This window comes from Porites lutea, chromosome 10, assembly GCF_958299795.1.
Source record: "Porites lutea chromosome 10, jaPorLute2.1, whole genome shotgun sequence".
Taxonomy (NCBI): Eukaryota; Metazoa; Cnidaria; class Anthozoa; order Scleractinia; family Poritidae; genus Porites; species Porites lutea.
The window spans coordinates 25,488,886-25,514,672 of record NC_133210.1 but is presented as its reverse complement, the minus strand read 5'-3'; the positions used below and the strand labels follow the sequence as shown (position 1 = coordinate 25,514,672).

The following is a 25,787-nucleotide window of genomic DNA, read 5'->3' as shown; positions in this document are numbered from 1 at the left end:
CAACAAGGAGGCAACGTTAAATTTTGTGAGCGACAGCAGAATTTTATCTTCTGATGCTGCAGCTTTCACAATGTTACCTGCTAAGAAACTGTTGACAAGAACAGCTTTATGACAGATGTCATTTGACCTTCAAGTGACAAATAGGGGCTCATACTGCCAGCTACATACGGTAATAACCTACAAGTTCTCTGCAACATGATTGGACAATACACAAGTGTACATACACAGTGTGGTAAAAGACTGGTTCTTACCTTCATTGAATTAACAAATTTTTCACTTCGCATGAAAGCATCTTCTATGATGCTGTCCAGCTGCTCTTTAAAGTCCAACAGATCCTGTACCATACTTTTGTCTTTTTCAGGATCCAACACTATGCTTGCACCTTGTTTCTGATGCAGGAAAAAAGAATAACACTCAATGCTTATATGCTTAAATAAAATATATTTACATGTAGTTAATGACTCAGCAGAACCTTTCCTTGGTTTGCTCAATTTTGGCTTAATTGAGACAAAGACTCTGCAGGAATCGTGCCAGATCTTTGTTGAGCATGCACTGCTTGTTGCTAGGATACAGTTTGCACCCAGCCCTAAAAGCCGTTTGCTTGGTACAGCAGGCTCAGTTACGACCATCGGTTTATCAATAAATGGATGCTCGCTCTTAATATTGCCAGTTTGATGAGAGAAAACAAGATTGAGTATTCCACAAGTTTGAACTGTGGTGACTTCGAAGGCTTGAAACCATTCATGCAGATCCTCCTTTTGTTCTCAACAAAAGGAGGCTCTGCTCTTAGGGTGTTAACCCTTTAAACCCTAAGATCAAAATTTGAATTCTCACTTGTTGCCCCTTTTTATTTCCTACAGAAGCAGTGGGGAGAAGCTGATAAAATATCAAGCAAATTCATCTTGTATCATCATGTCCATAATTCTCATGACCACTCTGTTTTTCAAAGCATTGATATTACAAGGAGAAATTTGATGATCACTCTTAGGGCTTAAAGGGTAAAGGACGCAATCTGGTATTTATTAATACTAAATGATAGTACAACAGAAGTATAATGCAATAAAAACACCCATCTACTGTATCTATGGCTGCCTTAATGCATGAACAGGTTGGTAGATGTTAAGCTTCCTACAAGGTTCATCACAAAAAATCAAATGTATATAAACAAAGTTAACCAACATTTCAGTCTAAATGAGATAATTACTCTGATGTATTCGTTGAAAGCAGTGCAAAGCTCATCTTGTCCTTTTTTAACTCTGCTGAAAAGCTGGTAAAGTAGGGCTAAGTCACTTAATCTATAACTCGACATCAAGCTATCAAAACCTGCAAGAAGTAAACAAGAAAAATTATTTATTTTCCACTTTGAATACGCACAGGCAAAAATTATCATAAATGTTTAAAAACTAATACATTTTGTGTGGACAGACACCTCGGCAGAGATTTTTAGCATACTGTACATCAGGGTTGTCACTAAGCGGTTATTTAGCACTACACCACAACAGTGTTTAAGAGTTTAAAGTTTAGATGTGACATTAAAAAAGATCCACCTATTTGCACACCAAAAAAAATGTGTGTCACTGAGACATCCAATGTATTGCAGGATGTCAGGGTTATTAGGAAATAATATGTGTAGAAATGTACGGAGGAAAACCAGATGTTTCGAGGGTGCTCCCGATTCTCCAGTGGTTATTGAGTTGCTTTACATGTAAAACCATGGAAGAAGAGGGAGGCCGCCTGAAACGTCTGGTTTTCCTTAAAACCTTTTTTTTTTAGTATATTTTTAAAAAAATTGACTTTCACATGATTATTTACATTGCACAGTTTCTGGTAAATTAAGGGTCATACAGTGATATCACAAGGGGGCAAGGCAGAAAAGAGAGAGAGATGGATACAGATAAAGAGGCTACAGCACGACATACAGTGATGGATTGTACTGTATACAAACAGACCTTTCTGAAGAATGCTGCATAAGTGTTGCCCTAACAGCTGTTTTTCAACACAAGGAACAAGAAATTTCCTGTCAAAAAAGAAAAACCATCCAAAATAAACTTATACATGTACTGCACATATTATTGATCAGCTCCACCAACTCTTTAGTGAGATATGATCATCTGGGTCACATGTAGTAGAGCATGGGCATATTGTGTAGTTCCAGAAAATATCAATAACCCCCACGGAGGGCACTTTTGCTTTAGATCCCCCCACATTCCAAGGGGTGCTTGTCAGACCCCCCCCCCCCCCCCCCCCTTACCACCCCCTGGAATTTCTGTAATTTTCAAACATGGTTAGACACCTCCAGAAAGAATGGTTACGTCAAAAAATGCGCTGTTGCCAATCAGCAATTGCACTTCCCGGAATTTTTTGAGATCCTTGGGGGCCAAGAATAAGGATCTTGGGTTTGCTTTGCAGATGTTACTAGACAGGGATACATTGAATCTGCAACAGAGGCTAAAAAGACTTAATGGGGATGAGGGTGTTAAAAAGAAAGGTGGGATTATTATAAGCATTACAGAGAACCGAACCGTCCTGGGAAGAAAGGAGGTTTACCTTGTTGATTGATCTAAATAGTGAAGCAACCTGTCATTTTCTTCTTTCAATCTTCTGTCCACATGTGCAAGATATTTTGGTACCTACATGTAGAGAATATTTTGTAAGGTTAACAAGTTTTTGAAAACACGAAATGAACAGACTAATACTTTCTGTTCTTTTAAATTTGGAACAACAAAAGAGATCTTCTGCATAAATGAAAATTATCAAGATGGGAGCTATGAAAACTAAGGCCTAGACCAAATGTCGTTGGGTCAGATGTTGAACTTGATACGCATTGAACCAATCAACTAAATCAGATCAGTAATAAAAACAAACAAACTTTTAATTTATTAGTATAGTTCGTCTCATGTGAAGATTGATGCTTGTTCCGGAGACGATCTCCAGTTCAGATGGATAGAACGTGTTGGACGATCCAAACTCATTCAGACGAACTTAACTGAGCCAGATGTCAAACTTCTCATGATCTTTACTAAATAAGTTTGGTTCATCTCCTGAAAATATTGATGTTTGGCCTAGGCCTAATAAGTGACGAGTAGGGACTGATCAGGCATATTGTTTCAAAGGGAACATTATAATAATCGTAACGATGTTTACATGTATAATTGTTTTATGTTCTCTGTGTGCATAAAAACCTAAGGGTTGGCTGCTTTCCAAAAATCCTCTTTTTCTTGTACTTTAAGTTGGATTGAAAAATAATCATTTTATTACAAACAATCAAAAAAAGGTCAAGTGTACCCTCACAGATTTTATTAATGAACTGATTATCTGGCACAAAATAATTAATCACTTATAGTCAGTGCTCAGATGATCAGAATCATTTCTGCTTGAGTAACAAACAGTTCAAGTGTACGAGGTGGTGAGAATTCCTGCAGTTTACCTTTTTTATTCATAAATGCCTTTATGGAAATTTTAGCCATTCAAAAGTTTGGAAGTTTGATCAAATACTGAAAGGTGTAGCCTGAAATTCACTGCACATTAATTTATGCACGCAAGAATAAAGACAAGTAACAGCAACAACAGATTCAACTTTCAAATTAAGGAGCTTGAGCAACGATGACGGTGGCATCAACGAAAATGGCAAAAAAACAAAAGGTTTAGATTGGCAAAACAACAACTCTGCACGTGCATCATGCTTTTTTGTACATTTCTTTGCCATCACTGCATGACTACAACATGAAAATGCCTAATTTCATATTTTTGTGGAGGACGTGAACACAAGAGAACGACTTTCTTTTCTTTTGCTGAACTTCAATAAAGTCGTTTAGAATTCAACTGTGATAAAGTCTGAAGCAGCCCGACCTTCACCTTCTAAGATTAATAATCAGTTCATTACTGACAACTGTGGGGTATCACTATGCTTGACCTGGCAATACTCAAAACTCACATCAGTTTCCTGCATGTATCTGTTTCCCTCTTCATGATAAAGAGCTTCTGTAGCTTTTAAGAACTTTGCTTCAAAAGCATCTTCATACATCTACAAAGGAAACCACACTGTTAGGACAAAAATGTATGAAAATCTTGGTTTCTACATGTATTAATTTTCATTTGGCAGGTTATCCTTATACAGTACCACTCAAATGTTAAGTTGACAGTCTCGACTTGACCCTCGAGACCTCATTTTATGTCTCAAAGAACGAAATAAATTGGGTTTTGAGACATGAAAATCGAGTCTTGGGTCTCCGGTTTCACTTTCCAAGTTTCCAGAAACCAGGATTTTTCAAATTTTCATCCCTTGAAAGGAATTTCAGAAAAAACATTATTATTTTCTGGAGGAAAAGAAAAATGACCATTTTTTTTCTTCCGACTTGTCTGTGTCACGCTGACTGAAAAAACAGCTTACACATGTATCCACCAGGTTAAAAAAAGACACCATCACAATTCTATCATTATGCATAAGCACATATTAACATCCCAGTCCTAGCAGTATGCAAATGCTTGTCAGTCATGAACCTAGTTTAGTGGCATTAGCTCTCATGAGTCTCCTGTGGCTCAGTGGTAGAGCATCTGGCCTGCTAACCAGAAGGTTATAGGTTCGACTCCTGTTGGGAACACTCAGGTTTCTTTATAACAAGCTGCCTGTGTGACTGACTGAAAAAATATACTTCTCATGAACCCTTTAAGTCCCAATAGTGACCAAGATCAATTTTCTCTCAACGATATCCATACATTGTCAAGAGATTTGGTTATGAGAATTTATAAAATGAACACCTACTGCTTTGCTTTGATCTTTTATCAAATTCTCTCAACTCATTCTTAAAGGAAATATATAAAGATCAGTTTGGAGAATTTGTATGTGGATATAATGGGACTTAAACGGTTAACCATTAGTTTGCATGTACATGTTGTGGTTCAATTTTATCCTCGGTTCAAATTTTCTTTTCTTTTGTTTTTGGGTACGGTAATGTATGACAATAACCTGATAATGAGTTTGAAACAAAAAGAAGAGAAAATTTGAACCAAGGATAAAATTGAACCACAACATACAGATGTAAATGACACCCACCTGTAAGTCAGCCAGCATTCTTAGCAAACTCTTGAGTAACGTTCTGTCCACAGCCTCTCCATGTCTTGAACAAAAACAGAAAGGTTAGTGCTGGCAGAGAACGGATTCCAACATTTGAGAACTTACAGTCAAACCAGGACATTGGTGAACACCAGAAATATTTCTGGAATGTTATTGTGTTGCACGAAAATAGCCAATCAGGTGTGAGAAAACCAAACCAAGAGTAGCAACAGTAATAATTAGTTGGTGGTTTTGTGGCCAGTTCACGTGTCCAGTTGATGAGATGAATTGTCTGTGAATGATGTTTAGTATCATGATTATTGACATCACCATTTCTTATTACCCATTGATTTACGTTCAGTCATGAAGTTGTGGCTAAGATTTTTGCCAGTCTCACTTAATATGTAAGTGACCTAGTTGCAGTACAGTACAGTACAGTACAGTTAAAATCCTCCAAGATGGTAAACCTGTTACCATGGAGTTGCCCTAGCAGTGTTGACCAGTGCAGCGAAACCACTCTTACATCTTTGAAGATCTCTTTGCCTGTTCAATGGAGACATTTAATAATTTAGCTATACACTGTATTAATTTTATCCAAGGGTCCCGTTTGTATGGACACCTACACTTTGCAAACAACATCTTCACAGCATTTAATCTTGTATACTGCCCCTGTCTGTCCTCTGGTCTGTATTTGTCTCTGACCTTTGTTAGCAGTTGTTATACCCTACACAATTCTCCTTGAGCTCACCTCTCATTTTCAATCAGTTGCAATAACCCATCCACTGTTCTGCTTTGAACTGTTGGATTACTCATGATGTGTTTACGAAACAAGTTGAGACTCATGTCCCTGTATTGAAAGAAAAAGAGAAAAGAAAAAAACTCTTCATTATAGAGCTTGAAAACAAATAATGATGCAGTCATGACGCAACTAAAAATTAAATGAAATTGGCTTATGTTGTAAAGTATGATAAAAGAGACAACAGCTGTCTTACCACAGGGATAAAATGGAAGAGTTTTGAAGAACATATGTTCTATCAAGGTACAAAAAAATGCTTCTGATCATAATCTGCAAGACGAAATAAAAAAATATTTAAGTGCACCATCTAATGAGATGGCTAATTCAATCTTGATAATGTAAGTTTGACAACTATTCATAGAAGCTGTCATTACGATAACATCAGAGGTTTTGATTTGGAAATGAGGCAATGAAATGCGGTTAGAATGTTTCCTGCACACTCAACTGTAAGCAGCTATTAAAACAGTTACTGCAATGTGCTTGAAGAAAAAGCCCCAATACTGATTATACCTTGTCATAATTGTCGCCACTTTTCTAAATCTGCCCAATTACCTGATTTAAAACCAGGGAGGGATGGGTATGAGTCTGTTTATTATGGGATTAACAACACAAGACCAACATAGTCAGAAAGAGCACATTGAGATTACGAAAATTATCAAGTTTTGTGTTTATCGGACCCAGATTGAACAGGGTACAGCCATTTAAAAACTCCAAAATTTACTTAGAAATATATAGTTATCCCGATGGTGTGTCCAGCAATCCATTCATGTATATCTCTCTTATTGTTAAAAACTGAATCATTGGATAAAGCGATTTATTCTAGAGCTGTGATTGGCTTTGCCATCACGATATATGAGCCATTACACTATCATCATCATCAAGTCTCATCGCACCAGTAGGCGCATAAGGCCTCCACGCTGTCTGACCAACACTTTCTGTCTTGTGCAACCGCTTTGGCTACTTCCCAGCTCGTCCACCCAGCTTTGTTTTGTTCTTCTCGACTATCCTTCTCCAAGTAGTCTTTGGTCATCCTCTTGCCCTCTGACCCTCAGGAGTCCATCCTAATGTTGTAAAACAGTCGTTCTCACCCTCTCTCCTTAGTATGTGACCAAGCCACTTCCACCTTCTTCGTCACACTTCACAGCTTATGTAATTGATCTCAGCCAACTAAACCACTCTCTTGTTTGTCATTCTCTGCTGCCATCTAATCCGCAGTATCAGTGTCAAGCACTGGCACTGGAAGCTATTTAGCTTCTGTTCGTCATTCTTTGTGATCTTCCAAGTTTCACAGCCATATAGTAGGACCGGCCGAACTTAAGTCTTGAATAGGAGTATCTTGGTTCTCCTTCCTGTTCCTCTAGCTGCCTAGACCATCCTTAGTCTCTGGAATGCGCCACATGCTTTCTACAGACGGTGCATGATGTCTTTGCTTCCACCACCCTCCTTGTCTACAATAACTCCAAGGTATGTAAACTCCTCAACGTCATCCACTTCTTTGCCATCCACCACAATCTTCTCCCTGCTACTAACACACTCAGTCCTTAGTGTCTTGCACTTTCTTGCATTAAGTTTGAGTCCTACTCTGGCTGCTTTCCCTGCCAATCTTCTAGTCTTTTCATGCAAGTCATTGAACTTAGACGACAGTGGTGCAATGTCATCTACAAAATCAAGGTCCTCTGGCACTGTTGCGAAATTCCACCTTATCCCTCTCCTCTTGTCTCCTGTTGCCTTCCTCATGACCCAATCCAAGCGCAGTAAGAATAGGAATCCCGACATCATGCACCCCTGTTTTACTCCAGACTTGATCATAAACCAGTCAGATGTCACATTCCCCTCCACAACTGCGCACTCAAAGCCTGAGTATATGGCCGCTATCGCTCTCACCATCTTGCCTGGTATCCCATAAATTCTCATGATATTCCATAGGCTTTCTCTGTGTGCTGAGTCAAAGGCTCTTTCAAGTCTACAAAGTGTACATACAGACCCACCCTCATTTGCACGCTCTAAGATGTTTCTAAGTATAAAGATCTGTTCAGTTGTACTTCTCTAGGGTTGAAACCTAGCCCGCTCCTTTCAAAGTTTCTTGTCTACGCCTTTCTTGATCCGCTCCAACCGCAACCTACAGAATATCTTACTATTGACAGGTAGTAAAGTCACTCCTCTCCAGTTGTTGCATTTGCGCAAATCATCTTTCTTGAATACCTTAACAACAAGTCCTTTCTTCCACACTTTTGGCCACCTCTCAATTTCCCAAACCCTGCTGTAACAACTAGTCAGCCTACTTTCAGTGTCTTCCATGTCAGCTCTCAATAATATTATTCGGGACACACCTCATCTACTCCAGCTGCTTTCCCTGGCTTTGTCCTCTTCAACGCATCCTTGACCTCTTGTAATCGCCATCTTCCTAGATCTATTCCCTCAATCTCTTCTGATTCTACTATCTCATCCTCTTTAACAGGATTCTTTGGGTCCTCTGTGATTAATATTTCACTAAAGTGCTCCACCCATCGCTGCAGTCTTTCTTTTGTTTCAGCCCTAAGCACCCCTTGTTTGTCCTTAACACCTATTCTTGTTTCCGCCTTTCTCCAGTTATCGACTTAGTAATGCTGTATAGCCCCTTGCTCCTACCATTCTCAGTGTTTTTTTCCACTGCTGCAGCCCTCTTCTCTAACCAATTTCTCTTATCCTCCCTCGCACTCCGTTTCACTTTGTTGTTCTTTGCCTTATACTCCTCCCTCCATCTCTGTTTCAGTCATTCTGATCTTGCACCCTACAGTTTAAATTTTGCCTCTTTCCTCTCCTTGATCTTTTCCCACATTTTGCTTCCTATCCATAGCCTACTTAGTTTCTTTGACCTCCCCAAGACTTTCTTTGCTGCATCTCTATATGTCGTCAAAAACATATCATGTTCTTCCTCCGGATCATCTATGTCTCCTAAAGCTTCAAACCTATTCCTCACCTCAGTGTTGTACCTCCGCCTGATCTCTTCACTTTGCAGTTTACTTATGTCAAACCTTTCCCTTACGTTCCTCCTCTCCTGAGCTCTTGCCAACTTTAGACATATCCTCATTTTCACAAGGTAATGGTCACCGCATACGTCTGCTCCTCTCATTACTCTGGTGTCTAAAAAAAATGTTCTCATGTTTCCATTCACTAGAACATGGTCAATCTGGTTTACTGTCCTCCCATCTGGTGACCTCCAGGTCAGCTTATGGATGTCTTTATGAGGGAAGATTGTTCCAGTTATGATGAACCCATTTGCACTACAGAAGTCACGCAACCTCTCTCCACTGGCATTCATAATACCAACGCCAAACTTCCCCATAAGCTCCTCTCTATTGGTATTGTTGTTGCCTACCTTAGCATTCAAATCTCCCATCACCACAATCATATCATTTTTGTTGCAGCTTGAAACAGTGTCCCACAGCTGGTTGTAGAATTCATCCTTTTCCTCATCCATCACATCATTTTTCGGTGCATATGCTTGTACCACCAACATTTTTTAGTATTTTGAGTAGAATCGTGCTGTAATGACCCTTTTCCTAATTGGCATCCATTCCATCAAGGCTCCCTTTGCCCAGCACTCATCATGATGGCTACTCCTCCCTGTTGTACCACATCATTTCCTACATACACCACCTTCTCTCCACTCTGCAGTGTTACTGATCCTGTCCCTTTCCATCTGGTCTCACTTATCATCACCTTAGCTAATTGCCCTGCCCGTGTCGTCTCCACCATGGTCCTCACATTCCAGCAACCGATGATTGTCTGTCGCTTGGGGGTTACTATGGGGCCTAATGGCCTTTGGGCTTCCGGCTGGCTTTGATACAAGAGCGTCATTGCATCCCCAGCAGCAACACCCCTAGTCAGTGTTGTCTCATTGTCAATGCTTCTGGTTTCTGTAAAAGTTAGTGTTTTAATGGAGCAGGGTCGTTAGCCCTATGCCCAACCCCCCACCTGGAGGACGAGGGGGTCACTTTTTGTCTGGTCTCTATCCTTCGACCTTTTCGGCATGGGTGCCCCAACCAGACTCCAGCCGACATAGCTCTAGGGGTCACTGAGACACGCAAACTACCCCACCACGATAAGGTGGTGACCCCATTCAGAGCAACCATTATATCATGCTCTCCAAATGGTAACTGTGAACATGTGCTCAAAATTAAAAACAAACTGAAAATCAGTTGTTTTTACCAATTAATAAAGTCACAAATTCTCAATATTTTGTGGGCATCTTTGATTCATTCCACTGGTGCTTGCTGGATATGAGATGATTGTAGCCAACTCATGACCAATATGCACTCATGGAATAATTGCTACATAAATTTTCAAGTTTTTAAATTGCCATATCTTTGATATTGGCCTGAATGACCATAAACTTGGGGTTTTTCCTAACCTCAGCATGCTCTTTCTGACTTTGTGGGTCTTGTGTTGTTTATCCCATAACAAACCCAGCCCCTCTCGGTTTGAAATTAGGCAATGAAATGTTTCTTGAACTTTGTTGCATTGCAAGTTGGAGCTTAATATCGCAGCTGGATGTTTACATGCAAGTTTTTATTGTTATAAAGCTATAAGACAGGAATTTGGAATGCACAAGCACATACCATGTCTCTGCAGTGATCTTCCCAGCAGTGATTCAGTTTTCCAAGGTATAATTCACTGTCCATGGCATCAGTACACAGAAGTTAAGATGAAAGAAGTTTCACTCAAACTAACTATTCTTATTCCAGTACAGTAAATTTGTACAAAGTACAAAATGTATCACTCCATATCATAAAAGTTCCGCACATCACATAAAAAACAACACTGAACTGTGGAATGGAGCAAATCCTTATAAATCAAAAAATGTCAGTGACATTTTCAAGTTGCCTCACATTATGTACGTCCTGCCAGTTATCACGTGTTTATGTCATGTGATGTTGTTGAACTCAGACTCTTCTAAGGAACTTGACTTGAGACCTGTCGAGATTTGTCAAGACAGTTTTGTTTTGTTAAGAGCTTACAGTCTTGGAATAGAATCAACATTTTGATCCTTCAGAAACCGGATTTTCGCATTGGTGTAACAATTGGACTAATCAGAACGAGTATTGTTGAATTTGCAGGGATTTGTTCAAAGTTGGAAACATTTGGCAGGAAGTCCATTGAGAACTGAAGCTGGAGGAATTATGGATGGAAAAATAGAAGTTAAAAAAATAGAGTTAAAAAAGGAAAAAAGAACCCTCAAGACAAGTATTACAAAGGTTCTGAACGAATTAGCGGCCAAATTATTGACAAAAACGCCAAACAAGGAAAATGTCATGGCAAAACTACAGGACACTGACATGTGACGGGATGAATTGTTGGAGCTGTTGGACTTGCTTCAAACCTTGTAAGGAGAAAATAAGCATGCATCGCTGGGGGCTTCAACAGGTGATGAAGCGGATAAAATGATAGATCGTGTGAATAACGAGAAAAAGGAAGCTCTGCTTTTCTTATCGCAAAGTAACAGCAAAGAAAGCAAAGGAAATAAAACAAGCCAGATCGCCACATTTGAGAGCGCACATGGCAAAAATGGTCACATGGTCGATGCAAACAAACAGCTCAAGCGGATTCAAATCCCAAAGTTTTCGGGTGACAAGAAAGAATATCAGTCGCGGTGGGCAGCGTTTTCCAGTTGTGTGGATGAAACAAATTTGTCAGCTCAGTTTAAAATGATGCGGCTCGAAACTTGTTTAGTAGGAGAGGCGGCCGAAATGATGAAAGGGCCTGGTTACTTGGATCATGCGTATGAAGCTACCAAGGCAAGGTTGAATCAAAAGTATGGGGGAAACAGGCCACAGGTTCAAGCCCATATCGATGAGCTATGTAAGATGAGGCCAATAAACGCTGATGATCCAAGCGAGCTAGAAAGATTCGCCAACATAGTGGAGAGGACTGTGGTTTCTTTAAAAGAAAATAAGAAGTTTGCTGATGGAGATCTGAACTATCTGTTGAAACGCATGTCATGAGGATGGCAATGTTACTGCTTGATTGATTATGTCGAAGTCTCGCCTGGCACCATTGAAAGCAGTGAGCATACACAGATTAGAGCTTTTGGGTGCATTAGTCAGAGTACGATTAACAAGACAAGTTTGCTCTACACTCAAAATACCTACAAATGGAGTGACCTACTGGGTGGACAGTATGAATGTGGGGTACTGGATCCAAGGTCAGAGTAGAGAGTATAAGCCGTTCATAGCCCATTGTGTTAGAGAAATTCATGAGTTCTCTGCTCCTAATCAGTGGCACTATGTTCCTACGGATGTAAACCCTGCTGACCTTGGAACAAGAGGCCTGACAGTGGAAGAGTTAGCAAGCGCAGACTTATGGTGGAATGGGCCCAAATTTCTGAAGAAGTCAAGACAAGACTGGCCAGAGTGTAAGTTTGACAAGCCAATGTCAAGAGAAAAGCTTGAACTTAAAGGAACAAAAGAAACAGGAACAAAGGATGCTACTAGTCACCAAATAATTGAAAAAGTTGAAGAAACTGCTGGTGTTGAAGACGTATGGCGATTGGACCCCTTAAGATACTCGAAATGGTATTGAGTCAAAACAAAAAGAGAACTCTTGGCAAGCGGAGCAAGCCTTGTTTGGTCGCGAAGCGGCTGACCACGAGAGACGAAGTCACGAGAGGTTGACTTGTCTCACTTGATGGGTTTCCATTTACATTTCGCGCCAAAAATGGGGAGTGGCGTGACTCACTTGTGGGGTTTCAGGTTTCATTTGCGAGTCCTTGACTTCAATGGTGGAATGTGCTGATTCCACCCCGACTATTATCTATTGAACGTGTGTGTGTATCTGCATCATTGAAGGAGCAAATTTGTTTACTTTGTGTGAAAGTTGTCTCTAACAATGATTTTAGGCGAAAGTTGACAACCTCAGGGGGCCGGAAAAAACAAAAACTTGTTTCAGTCTCGAGTCAATACTGGGAAAGGGGATTTCACAACCAAGGAATCCTTGACAGCCGCACACATTGTAAACCTACAGAGAGTTTTCAATACACGCATTTCTCTTCCTGTAACCCTCACGGGATCAGAAAAGGTCACATAAAGGGTGAAGCCCTCAGTCTCCTGAGAACTAACTCCTCAGCTAAATCCTTTTATGAAAACATCTACAACTTCAAAAAATGCCTTTGTGCTACAGGTTACCCTCACAATCTCATAGAAAAAATCACCTCTGAGGTTAAATTTACCGAACGGAAGTCAGCTTTACAAAAGAACAATGAAGTGCGAAAGAAAATTCTGCCTTTCGTTACCACGTACCACACTGTTTTGCAGAACCTTAAAAACATCTTAATGAGCAAATGGCACTTAATTGAAGATCAACCACTACTGAGAGAAATATACAACAAGCGTCCTATCATTTCATATAAAAGAGCAAAATCGCTGGGAGATATCCTCATTAGAGCAAAACTATAAAGTCACGTATCACACTATCACAAGCTTATGAGTCGTGTTTGGCCTGTCAACACCTTCCACTTTGCAATCGACCCCATGTTGGAATTTGAACTGCAAGTCACGTTTCAATGCGCTTAGTACTTGTGAGTGACAGCTTTATCCCCAATGGTCCTTGGGAGCTACTCTGATGGGTCCAAGCGCACCGACGCGCTTTTGGGTGAGTAAAATTGGCGCCAATCAAGTATGAAAAGTCCTTTGTCCCGCGTCATATGAAATCCGACGAAGGACTTTTTGAAAGTCTAGAAATTGGGTTGTCTTTAGTTCGTGTGACAGCGTGGGTGCGCCAATTTACAGACAATTGTCGGAAATCAGCTGAGCAAAGAGAGAAGGGTGAACTGAAGCCATTGGAGCTTCAAAACGCTGAGAAATTTATCATTCCGGAGGTTCAATCTAAAGTGTACTCAGCAGAGATAGAGCCATTGAGAAGGAACAAGGAAGTCCTAAGAGGAAGTACATTGGCACCGTTTAACCCAGTATTAGTTAATGGCATCTTGAGGTCCAACACCAGACTACGGCATGCGGACGATTTCCCATATGATGTAAAGTGTTGAATCAAACTGCCTAAGAGGAATCAAGTCACAGGACTGATCCTTAAGTACTACCATGAATTAGAGGGTCATCATATGGAGCTTAACTATATGATTAATCATGTACGGGAGAAATACTTAGTGGTCCATGTTCGTGAACAAGTGAAAAGAGTCATCAGAGAATGTTTTGAGTGCGTGAGACGATTTCGATCAAAGCCAGCTCACCAGAAAGTGGCACCGTTACCAAAGATTAGACTGCAGCAATCCTTCAGACATTTTGAGAGCTGTGCAGTAGACTTCGGAGGACCTTTCTTAACTAAACAAAGACATGTAAGAGTGCGAGCTAAGCACTATTTGTGTTTGTTTCTCTGTTTGAAGACCCACTGTTGCCACTTAGAGATGGCGTCATCTTTGGACACTGAGGCATTTCTTAGCGCTTTTGTCAGAATGACTGCGCCAAGAGGATGGCCGCAGCAAATATTAAGTGACAATGGGACGAACTTTGTAAGCACATCGAGGGAACTGTGAGACCTAGTCTCTGCTATAAATCGAGACAAGATACAATGGATGACATCCAATAAAGGAGTGAGGAGGAAATGGAATCCACCTGCAACGTCGCATTTTGGTGGAGTCTTTGAATCTATGATCAAGTCAGCAAAGCAAGCTATTTTGCAGTACTCGGTGATGCAGAAGTTAATTATGAGGAGTTGAAAACAATCTTCATTGGGGTAGAAAGTCTGCTGAATTGGAGACCTTTAACAGCTGTGAGTGATGACCCTAACAACTGCATCTTGACTCCAAATCACTTTCTGATCAGGCAGGTAGGTGGTGATATTGTACCGGAGAGAGTCAACACCAAGCCATTTAATCCCAGAAAGCGCTAGAGAAGACTACAAGAGCTCACAAGACATGTGTGGAACTGATGGATGAAAGAATACTTACCACAGATTGGATCAAGACAGAAATGGTACTTTCGTAACGACAATTTGCGGGTTGGAGATGTTGTCGTTGTTATTGATCCAGGTACACTGAGGGAACAATGGAATGTTGGGCACATCAAGCAGACGTACCCCAGCCCTGACAACCTTGTGCGAGAAGTGGACGTATGGGTTAATGGCAAGACCCTTCAGCAACCAATAACTAGAATCTCTCCACTGGAGATTCGGGACACTGAACTGTAATCAGATTAATGGGTAACAAGAACACTTTGGAGAACTATGATCTAGAGCTGAGAATGTATTTCAGTTAAAATGTATTCGAATTTCAGCTTCCCTGTAATTCGGGAGGGGAAGAAATGTTAGTGACATTTCAAGTTGCCTTACATTATGTACGTCCTGACAGTTATCACGTGTTTATGTCATGTGACATTGTTGAACTCGGACTCTTCTATGGAACTTGACTCGAGACTTGTCGAGACAGTTTTGTTTTGTTAAGAGCTTACAGTCTTGGAATAGAATCAACAAAAAACTAAAGCAGAATCAAAGTCCCCTTTAAAAGAAACCCTATGTAATTGTCATAGGAGAAGTTTTATTATACATGTACACTGTTCTTTAATTTAGTGGTCACACCATAACCTGAGATCATGCCCTTTCCCAATTACCATCTACTGGTTTCTTGCAGGAAGAGGGCATTTGTCACAACACATGTCTTAAACAAAGCCAGAACCTGGGGATGTGTTCCTTTGGGATGATCCAGACCTGGATCAGTGATCTGAGATTCCTCTCCCTCAACCTACCAACCCTAGCTTCCCCTAACTCTCGACAAGATGCTTTTCCTTCAATTACAATATTTATACCAGCTTAACAGAAAAATCTTGGTTTGTTTCTCAAGCGCAGGTCATGTATTTGCCTTTGTTGTCTCATAAACAAGGTGTACATGCAAATAATAGTGTTGGCATGTCAACAACATAATTTTAACTTATGTATGTAGTTCTAATAGTTGTTACTTGGTCTGTATTTGGAAAACAAACAGACAAAGCTAGAGGCACTCTTATCATTCAATAAAACTTATTGAATCAGTAATGAATTCAAAAAGGATATCAAACAAACTGCTGAAGATTGGACTTGACATGAGCTTCACACTCTGCTTTCAGCAAGTCATACAATGTGGCAGCCATTTTGTGTGAGCACATGTTTTCAACAGCCTTATAAAGTTCTTCAGAGCTGTAAATCACAAATTTCTTTTTATGGATCGCCTCGACTGCTTCTTTTAGTTTCTCCCATGTAGCCTCCTTAAAATTCTCTGGTAAATGTGGCTTCGCTAAATGAAAAAGAAGAAGACCAATAACTGCAAATCAGTTCTACATTCAACTCCCTCTTCGATAGGCACTTTTGGGGCCATCACTATGTGCCCTTTTTAAAGAGATGTCCATCTTACAGAGAATTGACAAAACAGATAAAGAAAGGCAGGGCCCAACTCTAGGTGTCCATTTTAGCGAGGTGTCCATCTTATACAGGTGTCCGTTAAGAGAGAGTTGACACAAAGTTGTGGCTCTAAGGCAGAACTTGCTAAAGATTAACTTGCATACAATGTGCCACCATTGCAAACAAATTCATTTTAATGATGAAGGACATAAATTAAAGAAAAAAAAACGATAGGAAGGGAAAACGAGAAAAGAAAAGGGCTGTAACACAACATCAAATAATGGCTTCTTGCAGGTAATAATCCCCTACAAGTATGTAGCAACTACACAAGAAATCTTATCTTGCTTAGACAAAGAAACTGAAGTAAAAGCTTCACTTGTCAAAAAAATAATGACGAAGCCGTGATTTAAAGAACATGGAGCATGGAGCTATGGAGCCCCCCCCCCCCCCACCCCTTCCCCCATTGATGAGGTGTTATTTTTGCCTGACATTTTCAGAAACATTTTCCTGGGATTAAGCAGTTAGGAAATTATCATTTATTATTAGCCCTAAAAAATAGCATTATTTTTGTTCTGTACAATGTATGGCTTTAAGTACTATACCTTTAAAATAATTGGGCAGTGTCATTTGTCCCCTTTAGAAAAAAGGTCTCTCAATGTTCTTCACCAGAAAAACAATATTCACCACCCTTAAATGTGTATTGATGATGTAACTCTTCCCGACATCCATTTCGATTTTTTTGTACAGTGTCTTTGTCCTTCACAAACAGACATACAGACATTTTGGATGACAATACCATTCAGAAAAACCCGGCTGAGTGTCATCAAAAAATCTCACAGGCAACCCCTTAAGAAAATCTCATCAAGTGGGAGTGGGGGGGGGGACAGGTAGGGCGGTTCCTATATCAGGGTGTTCATTAGGCATCAGGAATCTGAGAATTCTCTGTTTACTAAGCAGAATTCTCCGTCAAACGTTTGGTAGTCTATAACTATTGTGGAGCCTCTTTCAAAATATTCTCCTGTAATGTTACACCTTTCTCCTGCTACTGGAATTCTTAATGATAAACCCTGCTATATAATGGAATAGGCCTGACCAGTAAGCTTACTCTACTTTGTGTAAAACCTCATTGATCAATATTTTGTTCAAAATTTTAACACCTATGCAAAATTTGAGAATTGAATTCTGAAAAAGCAACATTTTAAAACCGACATGTCAAGAAATTGAAACAATTGATTAGCTATTCTTTTGTTTATTTTTTTTGTGGTGTATAAAACAAGCAACAAAAACATCAACCAACCGAAAGCCTGAAATATAAACTTGTACAATTGCAAGACTATTTTGAACAAAAGCTCTGTACGATGAAGACCAAAGAACAGTCGTAACATGAACATTGGCACGTTCATGTAAGCCTAATGTATTTTCGCCTATATGTAAGCTTGATAACCAGCAATCGACGCTATTTGGCTAGCATTACAACCCGTACGTATAAACTCTTTCAATTTCAATGTAAAGCTTAATGGTCCTTAATGAAAGATGACAAACTTTACCATGATTGCAAGGTTAATCACTTTTACTAACGTAAATTTATCCATACGATTTTACAACAATCGTAAATGGGATTTGCAACAGAGAATTTCTTGGAGTTATTAAAGCCGCAAAGCATTTGTTGTTGTCTTCTTTGGTGCATAGGCTCTTACGAAGAATCGAAGTTATCTTCACAGGGCGAACGAACTCTTATGCATGTATAACAGTTTGACAGGAAGTAAACAATTTCACTAATTTCATCAATTTCTCGTGATCATCACTACACTGACTAACAAAACAGCTAAAAACTCCCACCTTTGAAGTTCTTTATCACCAGCTTTTTGGCCTGGCCTGGTTTAGCAGAGTTGTTGGCTAGTGGAGAGCGCTCGTGGAAGTGATTTCCGTAAGCCGAGAAATTCGCTTTTCTTTGCGGTTCAGCCATTGTGGAAGCCACGTTTTCAACTTCACCCACGTTGAACAGTGTCTTCTGCTTCTTGTGGGGGTGAAAATTCAGTTCACTTTGAAGTGGATCGCCTGTCACTGTAATGCACGTTCCGTTCCTACTCAGTCGTCGTTTTTTCCTCGGTCCGCCGTTATCCGCCACGTTTGTGTCTTTCTCGAGCACGCCTGACCCCTGAGGAAGGTCAGCATCCTTCGTTGTTGGCAGCATTCATTCCTTTTTGGGCCTATCGAGGCCCCAAAGTTTAGAAAAAGGCGAAATTATCAAAGAACCTTTCAAGAGCACTGCTCGAAAATATCGTCTCAAAGCTCATGGCTGGATGTGCAGTAGATGGGATCTGGGTCGGAAACCTCTATTTGGTGTTTGTCGGTGGCATTTTGGGTAGGCCACAGGTCAACCAAGCTTCACTCACGCCACAGCTCACCATGAAAAAGCCCACATGTAAAACCAAAAGCCATTGTGGGTCTTAGTTAAACCGATCCTCCTTTTTAGACGTTCATTGTTGTTTAACATTAACCATTCACAAAAAGTTTTTGTAAAAAAAATTCGGTTGGAAAATGAATGGAACGCGACTTTTCGGCTCGCACCGAGTCAAGCGAAAAATTCGCGAAACAAATGGAATCTCTGAAAAGGTGGCCTTGTTTTCAATTTCCCCGCTGTAATGTTCTAAACGGAAAGTGTGCTTCCATTCTATTAAAAGTATCTTTGATACAAGGGCTGTTTTCAGTTTATGGGACTGCCTATCACCAAAAGGAATTTACCAGCTCTGAATTTCGTCTAATTTCTGTCCAAACCGCGCTTACTGCTGCCCACGTGAAGGGTAATAAAAACGTCACAAATCTAAAGTATCAGTGAGGCTAATGAAATATTCCAAAGAAAACCACGCTCTCGGGGACGGGGCGGGGGGAGGGAAGGCACTCCCATATGAAAGGGGCGGGAAAGCTCGTCGTCTCGCTTCGGATTTTGCTCTCACTTAGGGCGTTCTGGACAAAACGCCATCATATTTAGCGATATAAAAGGTCTCTTTTAGGGTTAAAACAACGTATGGGTACAGTATTCGTTGCTGTATTTTTTATTTGTCTGCGTTTTAAAATGAGCTTTTTTAGGGGTCCAAAAAAGGTTGGGCCACGCCCAGATTGGCCTCCTTTAGGGGTTTAATTCAAAATTTCCGACGAGCATCTCCGTCCCTTTTACATGGGAGTCCCCCCCGGAACCACGCTCAACTCACTACTAGTGGTGAATTAGTTTTTATTAGTCTATGAAGTTAATAAGATTGGATCCAAAGACCTTTAGCAATCATCAGTGCGTGGTTTCAAAGTAATATCATTTAAAAAAAAATATTTCGAATTAGTTCTTCAAGCTCCGAGACTCTTCTCAACCCTTCGATCCAGACGACGTCTACCTTCGATCTGTCAAAAAAAACTAGCTCTTCGGGCTCAGTCTCCACAGCTAAAAAGAACCAACAGGTCCTGGGGACGAAACTAAGACCGGAACCGGGAGACGGCGGAAGTCGAGCCTATGTGATACAAGGCATTATACTTTTCTGTTGCCATGGTTTACGATACCACAAGAAAAAGCTTATTTACATGACCACAAGCAATTTATTCAACACCTTGTAAACCTGTAAACCACAACAGAATTTGAGTTTCAAAGTGTATGGAAAGCACCAGAAGTAATTAGAAACCACAAATCTCAGGATCCATATTAGAACTACAAAGAAGTTGAGCCATGCTTGAAAAACGCCATTGTGAAGTTCTATTTCGAGACACTGATCAGCCCTGGGCTAAAATTCCTTCTTTGTTCTAATAACTTCAAGCAGCGCTTGTTTCGAATGTTATGACGAAAGCAGCGATTTCTAAATAAGCAGAGTTTGCCAAGATATGTAAATTATTTCTTGAGTGCCGCTTGCTGATTCAAGAGCTACCCTCGACTGCTTCGATCACGATGTGATAGTGTACCCTAATACTGAAGTTTAAGGCTAATTATTTTTGAAACACTTATTTACCGGTTATATGTGCATTTATCCACTCAAACAAGTCTGGCTATATCTATTTGAACAGCGAGGAACAGCGTCTTCATTTACCGGGGACTAGAAGCTCGAACTGATAAGTGTTCAGTTTCTGAGGTTGTTAACGTTGTTCCGGGAAGAAGTAACTCAGACAAATATGGTTTGGACCAGAATGCCGTTTTACCTTAAGAGCATTGTGCTCTCTTGTTTTCAAGCAGTGGTACTTTCTCCGGCGACTGGTAAGTGAATTTTCTCATTCTGAATGAATTTCAATATTGGACTGAGGCATTCACTCAGTACTTTCATCCATGAAGTTCTAGTTAAACGACCGCTGTGATCTTTCTGATGCGGATCCGAGAACCCCAAAAGAAGAGAAAACGTTTGAATTCTAATATATAAGCGGACCACATAACGTACTAATCCGGAATGCTGCAATACTTTTGAAAGACTAAGGGGCAGTGTTCATTAACTCTCCATTTCTTTCAGTCATATGTACACCACCATGAAAAGTTTTTACTGCACATGCTCCGGGGTATACACTAATACCAACCACTGTGAAACAAAGTATTTCTTCTGAGGTCAAAACAGTGAAAATAGAAAAGCATGCATGGGGTTGAAAATACAAAGATGGCGGTGTTTCTCTGAGTAGGCTTTTGTGACGAAAAGCTAGAAGACATGTGTTTGGGAATGCAAATGACTACTTTGTTTAGTCTGACGAACATCTAGCAGATTTTTACATTTTGCTGTAACGCTCATCGAAATCCGTCTCGGTGGACAGGTAAAACTCGACTGAATGACTTTATTTTAACTTTTTGAATTAATACCTGTTAACCAAGCCTCAAAACCTAGAACTGAGTTTTTGCTTTTAAGAGACATGTTTGGGAACTAAATTGAAACTTAAGGGTCGAAAAAGACATCAAAACCAGCAAAATGATATCTTTTCCAAACGCAGTCGTTAAACTGTTTTAATTTTTTAACGACTTGAGACTAGATAATATCATATCATTGTCAAAATTGACACTACAGTATCACAAAAAAATTGACCAAAACCAATAAATTATTAACCACCAAACATTAATTTGACAGTTGGGACAAATGAGCATAATGTTAGATAAGGTAAGGCTAAAGAAGACAAATCTGAGTTATTAGTAGTAAACGAAGTTTCAAACCCCAGGATAGCGGAGTGGGGAAACTTTTTAGCATTCTCACAGTCTTTTATATCACGGATTGAGTTGGACGTTTTGTCACGTGATTTATCACAGGGAGCCTGTAATATATAACAGGCGTGCAATGTGAATGCTAATTAGTTTTCAGTAGTCATATAAATTCAATTTAATAGGTAACGTTATATTTTCATTTTCGTATGATTGGTGCTTCAAGGCAAACGTCTACAGGTTGCAAAATATATAACATAAAGTCGTAAACATATTTTTGAAAGCTTTTTCTTAAGGTATAAATTCGCGTATTTTAGGAAGGATACTATTCCGTAACTTGGTTCCAAGTCTTCTAAAATCTGGTGGAAGATCTAAGTCGTTGATTCATTTTTCCTTTTCGGGTTTTTTTTGCAACTTCTCTTAATCGTCCCATGTACCGGATTCCCTGATTCCGGAATCTGGAAGATTTTTAGACTACGAGTAGTCCCCATTTTTCCTCAGGGATAAAGCGAGCGAAACGCGAGCGCGCGTGAAAATCACCCCACGCGAGAAAGGCGACACGCGGCTATTTTTCTCTCTCACCGCTGCGTCTCGCCTTTCTCGCGTGGGATGATTTTCACGAGCGCTCGCGTTTCCCTCGCTCTACTATCCCTGACGAAAAATGGGGACCACTCGTAGTCTAGGAGATTTTCGCTTGTGTGATCCGGAATACAGCTCAAGGAATCCGGAATTCCACTAATGATTGGATTCCGGAATCCAAGTTACACCGACCGAAAGAATCCGAAATCAAGTAATGGAATCCGGAATTAATCCGGAATCCGTGGCCTAGAATCTAGAATCCCAGACCAACTTGGACTCCCTTACATGCAGCGTCCTTAAAATTTAGTACCATGCATGAGGAATTATGGAAAAATCCTAGCGTACAGTTACTATTTTCAACAGCTGAGCAACTTGTTAGTTCTTGGGGCCCATGGAGTGCTTGTTCTAGCAAATGTAAGGGTGACCAGAAAAGAACCCGGCAGTGTATTAATCAAGCGCCTTCAGAAAAGTGTGAGGTAGATTTGGAGCAAGCCAGAGAATGCAGTCAGCCATCATGGTCTGCTGGTTGTTTTTGTAAGTAACATTTGTCCGTTTACATTGGCGAATCCAGGGGAGGGGCCAGGGGGGGGGGGAGCGGTTCGCTCCCCTTATTTTTAGATCAAACTGAGGCCCGAAGGACAAAAAAAAAAAATTGAGACCGCCCGCCCCCCCCCCCCCCCCCCCCCTCCCTCTGATGGTCTGAATCCGCCACTGGTTTATATCTGGTAGAGGTACAAAGTATTTAGGTCTCTGCTGTAACACTTAAGCCAAATGATAAAGACTATACGAAAAACTTCAATTGTAACCGGCTCCCATTGTAGTGTTAAAATGATTACCTCATGTGGCCCAATCAACTGAATAAACTTTCTATAAATTAAAAACGTGACTTAGAGGGAACTTTAATTACAATTAACTTTAATTACAATTTACAAACATTTCGGGGATTTTGTCAAGTGCATTTTTACGAGTTTGTTGCAAATTCAGCATGAAAATATAATTGTCTACCTACCAGTAAACATCGACAAGCCAAAGTTCGTCGCTTTCTTGGTATTTGTTGCTACGACTGCTTCATTTATCGCTCAAATTTCGCCTTCCAAAAATGTATCGAAACGAGACACCATCTTGGCTGCGGTCGCAAAACAGTGAATAGCCAAGGATATTCCGAGTTACGTGAGCCAATCAAAACGCGCGAAAATTGCTATTCACTGATTTGGTGAATACTTAAGTCGAATACGTGCCACAGAGCAAACACATGCTTAAGCCACTTTAATTTTGTTTTCCTTTGGCGGGCAGTATTTACTTGAAAGAGCTCTGCCTTATGGCAGCTAGGACTTCTGGTGCTGTTTGTAGTTCTAGGACCACTCCTTAAGTCATGTTTGGAAGAATTTCGTTACACTCATTGTCCTTCATTTATTCGTACTTAGCTGTGGCCATGACCATTGCCTTAGCGGTGATATGTGTAGCAATTTTACTGGCGGTCATCCTCATCATCACTCTCTGTCGCAGAAACAGAAAGGAAAAGGAGAGACTTGAACATAAAAACGAGTGAGTATACGCGACCGTCCTTCCACTCACTTATCAGAACGGGCAGGAACCAATCAGGTCTTAATGGGCCCCTGGAAAGGGACTTGACCCCCTACCGGTTATATCTGTTGCTAGTGCACACCTCTGCTGTGACGGGAGGTCGCAGAAGAGCTTTTCAGGCCGGACCAACCGAGGGGGTCCTAAAAATTTTGCAAGATCGTCCTCACGGATATAAAGAGAGATGATGGGTTCAGTCATTGTTCATGCCCCCCTGTTTTCCTTGAATCTTCCTTCCTTCCTTCCTCACGTATTGGTTTCTATTACGTAGATCCGTGCCAACATGATACGCGCATGCACCTTCAATGCGGACCTTCTTCCCAATCGCCTCTTCTGTTAACAAATAGAATAGCTTGTCCAGATTTCATCAAATTGATTAACACTCACATAGTTGAAAGGCAACGTGAAACGAAAGTTAAGCTACAAGCTCAGATATGAAAGCTGTGAGCAACCACTACTACTACTCATTAGCGATATCAGGAAACATTTTCGAGTCGTACGTCATCATTAACATTGCTATGGCAACCTAGCTTTGACAGCCAGATTTTTCAAAATTTGCTTATTTCTTTAAAAAAATGATTTATTTCTAATTTAACATATTAAATACAGTATTACACTAATTCAGCAATACTTTATCAAATTTATGATAACTATAAGTGTAATCCAGGCTTTTTAGTGATTGATTTAGGAAAAACATGAATTTAAAATGGCCAAATGGCAGGTGTTGGGTTCAGTTTTTAACAGTGTTTATTTCTCGCGGAATTTCAAAACTTGCTGATCTTTCTTTAATTCCTGACTACCCTTTTATACACAGATCAATTTTTCTATCACGATAACCTCGATTTATACGAGTTCAAGGAAAATTAAATACATTTAACTAATTCAAGATGGTGCATTCAGGATGGCAGATGGTTCCAGATACTTCTTTAATAATAAATAACGTCATCATGACATCACTGCTTTTGCTAAAGATTAGTTATGTGTTAGCAAACTTCTTAGTTTTGCCATACACCCTACTATTTGAGTATTTTTCGCTCCAAGGGAAAAAATTGGATTTTGCTAAAAAATTCAACAAATGACGTCATAATGACGTCAAATTACGTCATTGTGCAAACCAAGTTATGACTAGAAGTTGGAAATGATGAGCAATGATGAGTAATGTTGGTGGCTGTTTCATGAGCGGTTTTGAAGTTATAGAGGGGGGTCCAGAAGCCCCCCCAAACGGTCGCAGGAAGTTCCAGAAAGGCCGGTCTGTTACGTTAAGAAAGCTTCAATTGAATTTTAATATTAGCTTCAAATTTTTCTATTAATCCTTTTTCCGCTCGCAGAGATATGTCAAATATTATTGAAAGAAGATACGACGACTCCGTCAGCATGAGTAGTTTAGCGCGTCATGTCCCTTCTGTTGGAAGTTTTCCAGAGCCGCTAAAGGAGCCCGAAATGATTGACTTAGACAATTTCGCCTTTGATCAGGAAAGTCTAAACGAGAGCATTCACGAAATGGCCTTCACGTTTGGCGCCGATGAGGAATACCAACCAAACGCGCAAAACAAGCAAGAAGACAGGAAAGATGGTGTCAGTTGTGGAAATGCAACCTATGCAGTTGTCATGAAACCCAAGGCTAAAGCTAAAGAGGACATAGTGGATGTTAAACTGTAGTTATTTTTCGCCCCATGAAAAGGAATCGAAGCCAAACTTAGATGTAAATTCCGGATTCTTTGTCCTTGAATTCCGGATCCCAATCGTCAGTAGGATTCCTTTAGCTATGTTCCGGATTCCAACTCACCCAGGATTTCGGATTCCGCGAGCCAAAATTTTTGGAATTGGGGAATCCGGATTCCCTTCAATGGCGATATCTTTTGATGAACTTTTTTAATACATTAGCTGATGATCATGGTGGTGCTCAATCTCAATTGTGGGGCGGGGGGGGGGGGGGGGGAATCTCCATGGCGCCCGTGACATTCCATCCAGTTGTATTACGAGGAAAAATGCTACTTTTTGTTACTTATAGCGCGGGTATATATTTGCACACATTTTCACATACAAAGAAAAAGGCATAGACATTTCTTGGGATTCTCCTTTGCAGCAAAACTGGATTTCTCAAAAATCGTGGCGACAGGCAGGAGCCAGGTTAAGCTTAGTTCAAGTGAAACAATTCGAATTCATTATTTTCGTCTCTTGCTTCAAAACAATAGTCGGTTGTCATCACAAGGCAGAAAACGTTGCAACATTTCTTTTAATGTTTGAATGTTGGGTATCCTGTGAGAAAG

General features: G+C 40.3%; 2 protein-coding genes across 2 annotated transcripts in view; one reads left to right on the top strand and one right to left on the bottom strand.

Moving 5' to 3' along the window:
* Window positions 1-18,535, bottom strand: part of LOC140949841 (cullin-4A-like) — a 33,592-nt gene extending 15,057 nt beyond the window's left edge. The window contains exons 1-11 of the mRNA XM_073398981.1: window positions 18,051-18,535; window positions 15,888-16,107; window positions 10,451-10,520; window positions 6,046-6,119; window positions 5,802-5,900; window positions 5,054-5,117; window positions 3,935-4,024; window positions 2,548-2,630; window positions 1,950-2,017; window positions 1,205-1,323; window positions 252-389 (exon numbers count right to left, since the gene is read on the bottom strand). Coding sequence (XP_073255082.1) covers window positions 252-389; window positions 1,205-1,323; window positions 1,950-2,017; window positions 2,548-2,630; window positions 3,935-4,024; window positions 5,054-5,117; window positions 5,802-5,900; window positions 6,046-6,119; window positions 10,451-10,520; window positions 15,888-16,107; window positions 18,051-18,405 — 1,380 coding nt within the window. The 5' untranslated portion in view covers window positions 18,406-18,535. The remainder of the gene's footprint in view (window positions 1-251; window positions 390-1,204; window positions 1,324-1,949; window positions 2,018-2,547; window positions 2,631-3,934; window positions 4,025-5,053; window positions 5,118-5,801; window positions 5,901-6,045; window positions 6,120-10,450; window positions 10,521-15,887; window positions 16,108-18,050) is intronic.
* A 1,408-nt stretch (window positions 18,536-19,943) lies between these two features.
* Window positions 19,944-25,413, top strand: LOC140949897 (uncharacterized). The gene is made up of 4 exons (XM_073399042.1): window positions 19,944-20,442; window positions 22,300-22,470; window positions 23,361-23,481; window positions 24,846-25,413. Exons 1-4 carry the CDS (start codon window positions 20,361-20,363, stop codon window positions 25,174-25,176), a joined length of 705 nt encoding a protein of 234 aa, XP_073255143.1. The 5' UTR covers window positions 19,944-20,360; the 3' UTR covers window positions 25,177-25,413.
* Window positions 25,414-25,787: the final 374 nt, after the last annotated feature.

Coding starts and splice junctions, on each gene's coding strand:
- LOC140949897 (XM_073399042.1), top strand. CDS start 20,361: ATGGTTTGGACCAGAATGCCGTTTTACCTTAAGAGCATTGTGCTCTCT. Junction 20,443..22,299: donor GGTACTTTCTCCGGCGACTG/GTAAGTGAATTT, acceptor TATTTTCAACAG/CTGAGCAACTTGTTAGTTCT. Junction 22,471..23,360: donor ATGGTCTGCTGGTTGTTTTT/GTAAGTAACATT, acceptor ATTCGTACTTAG/CTGTGGCCATGACCATTGCC.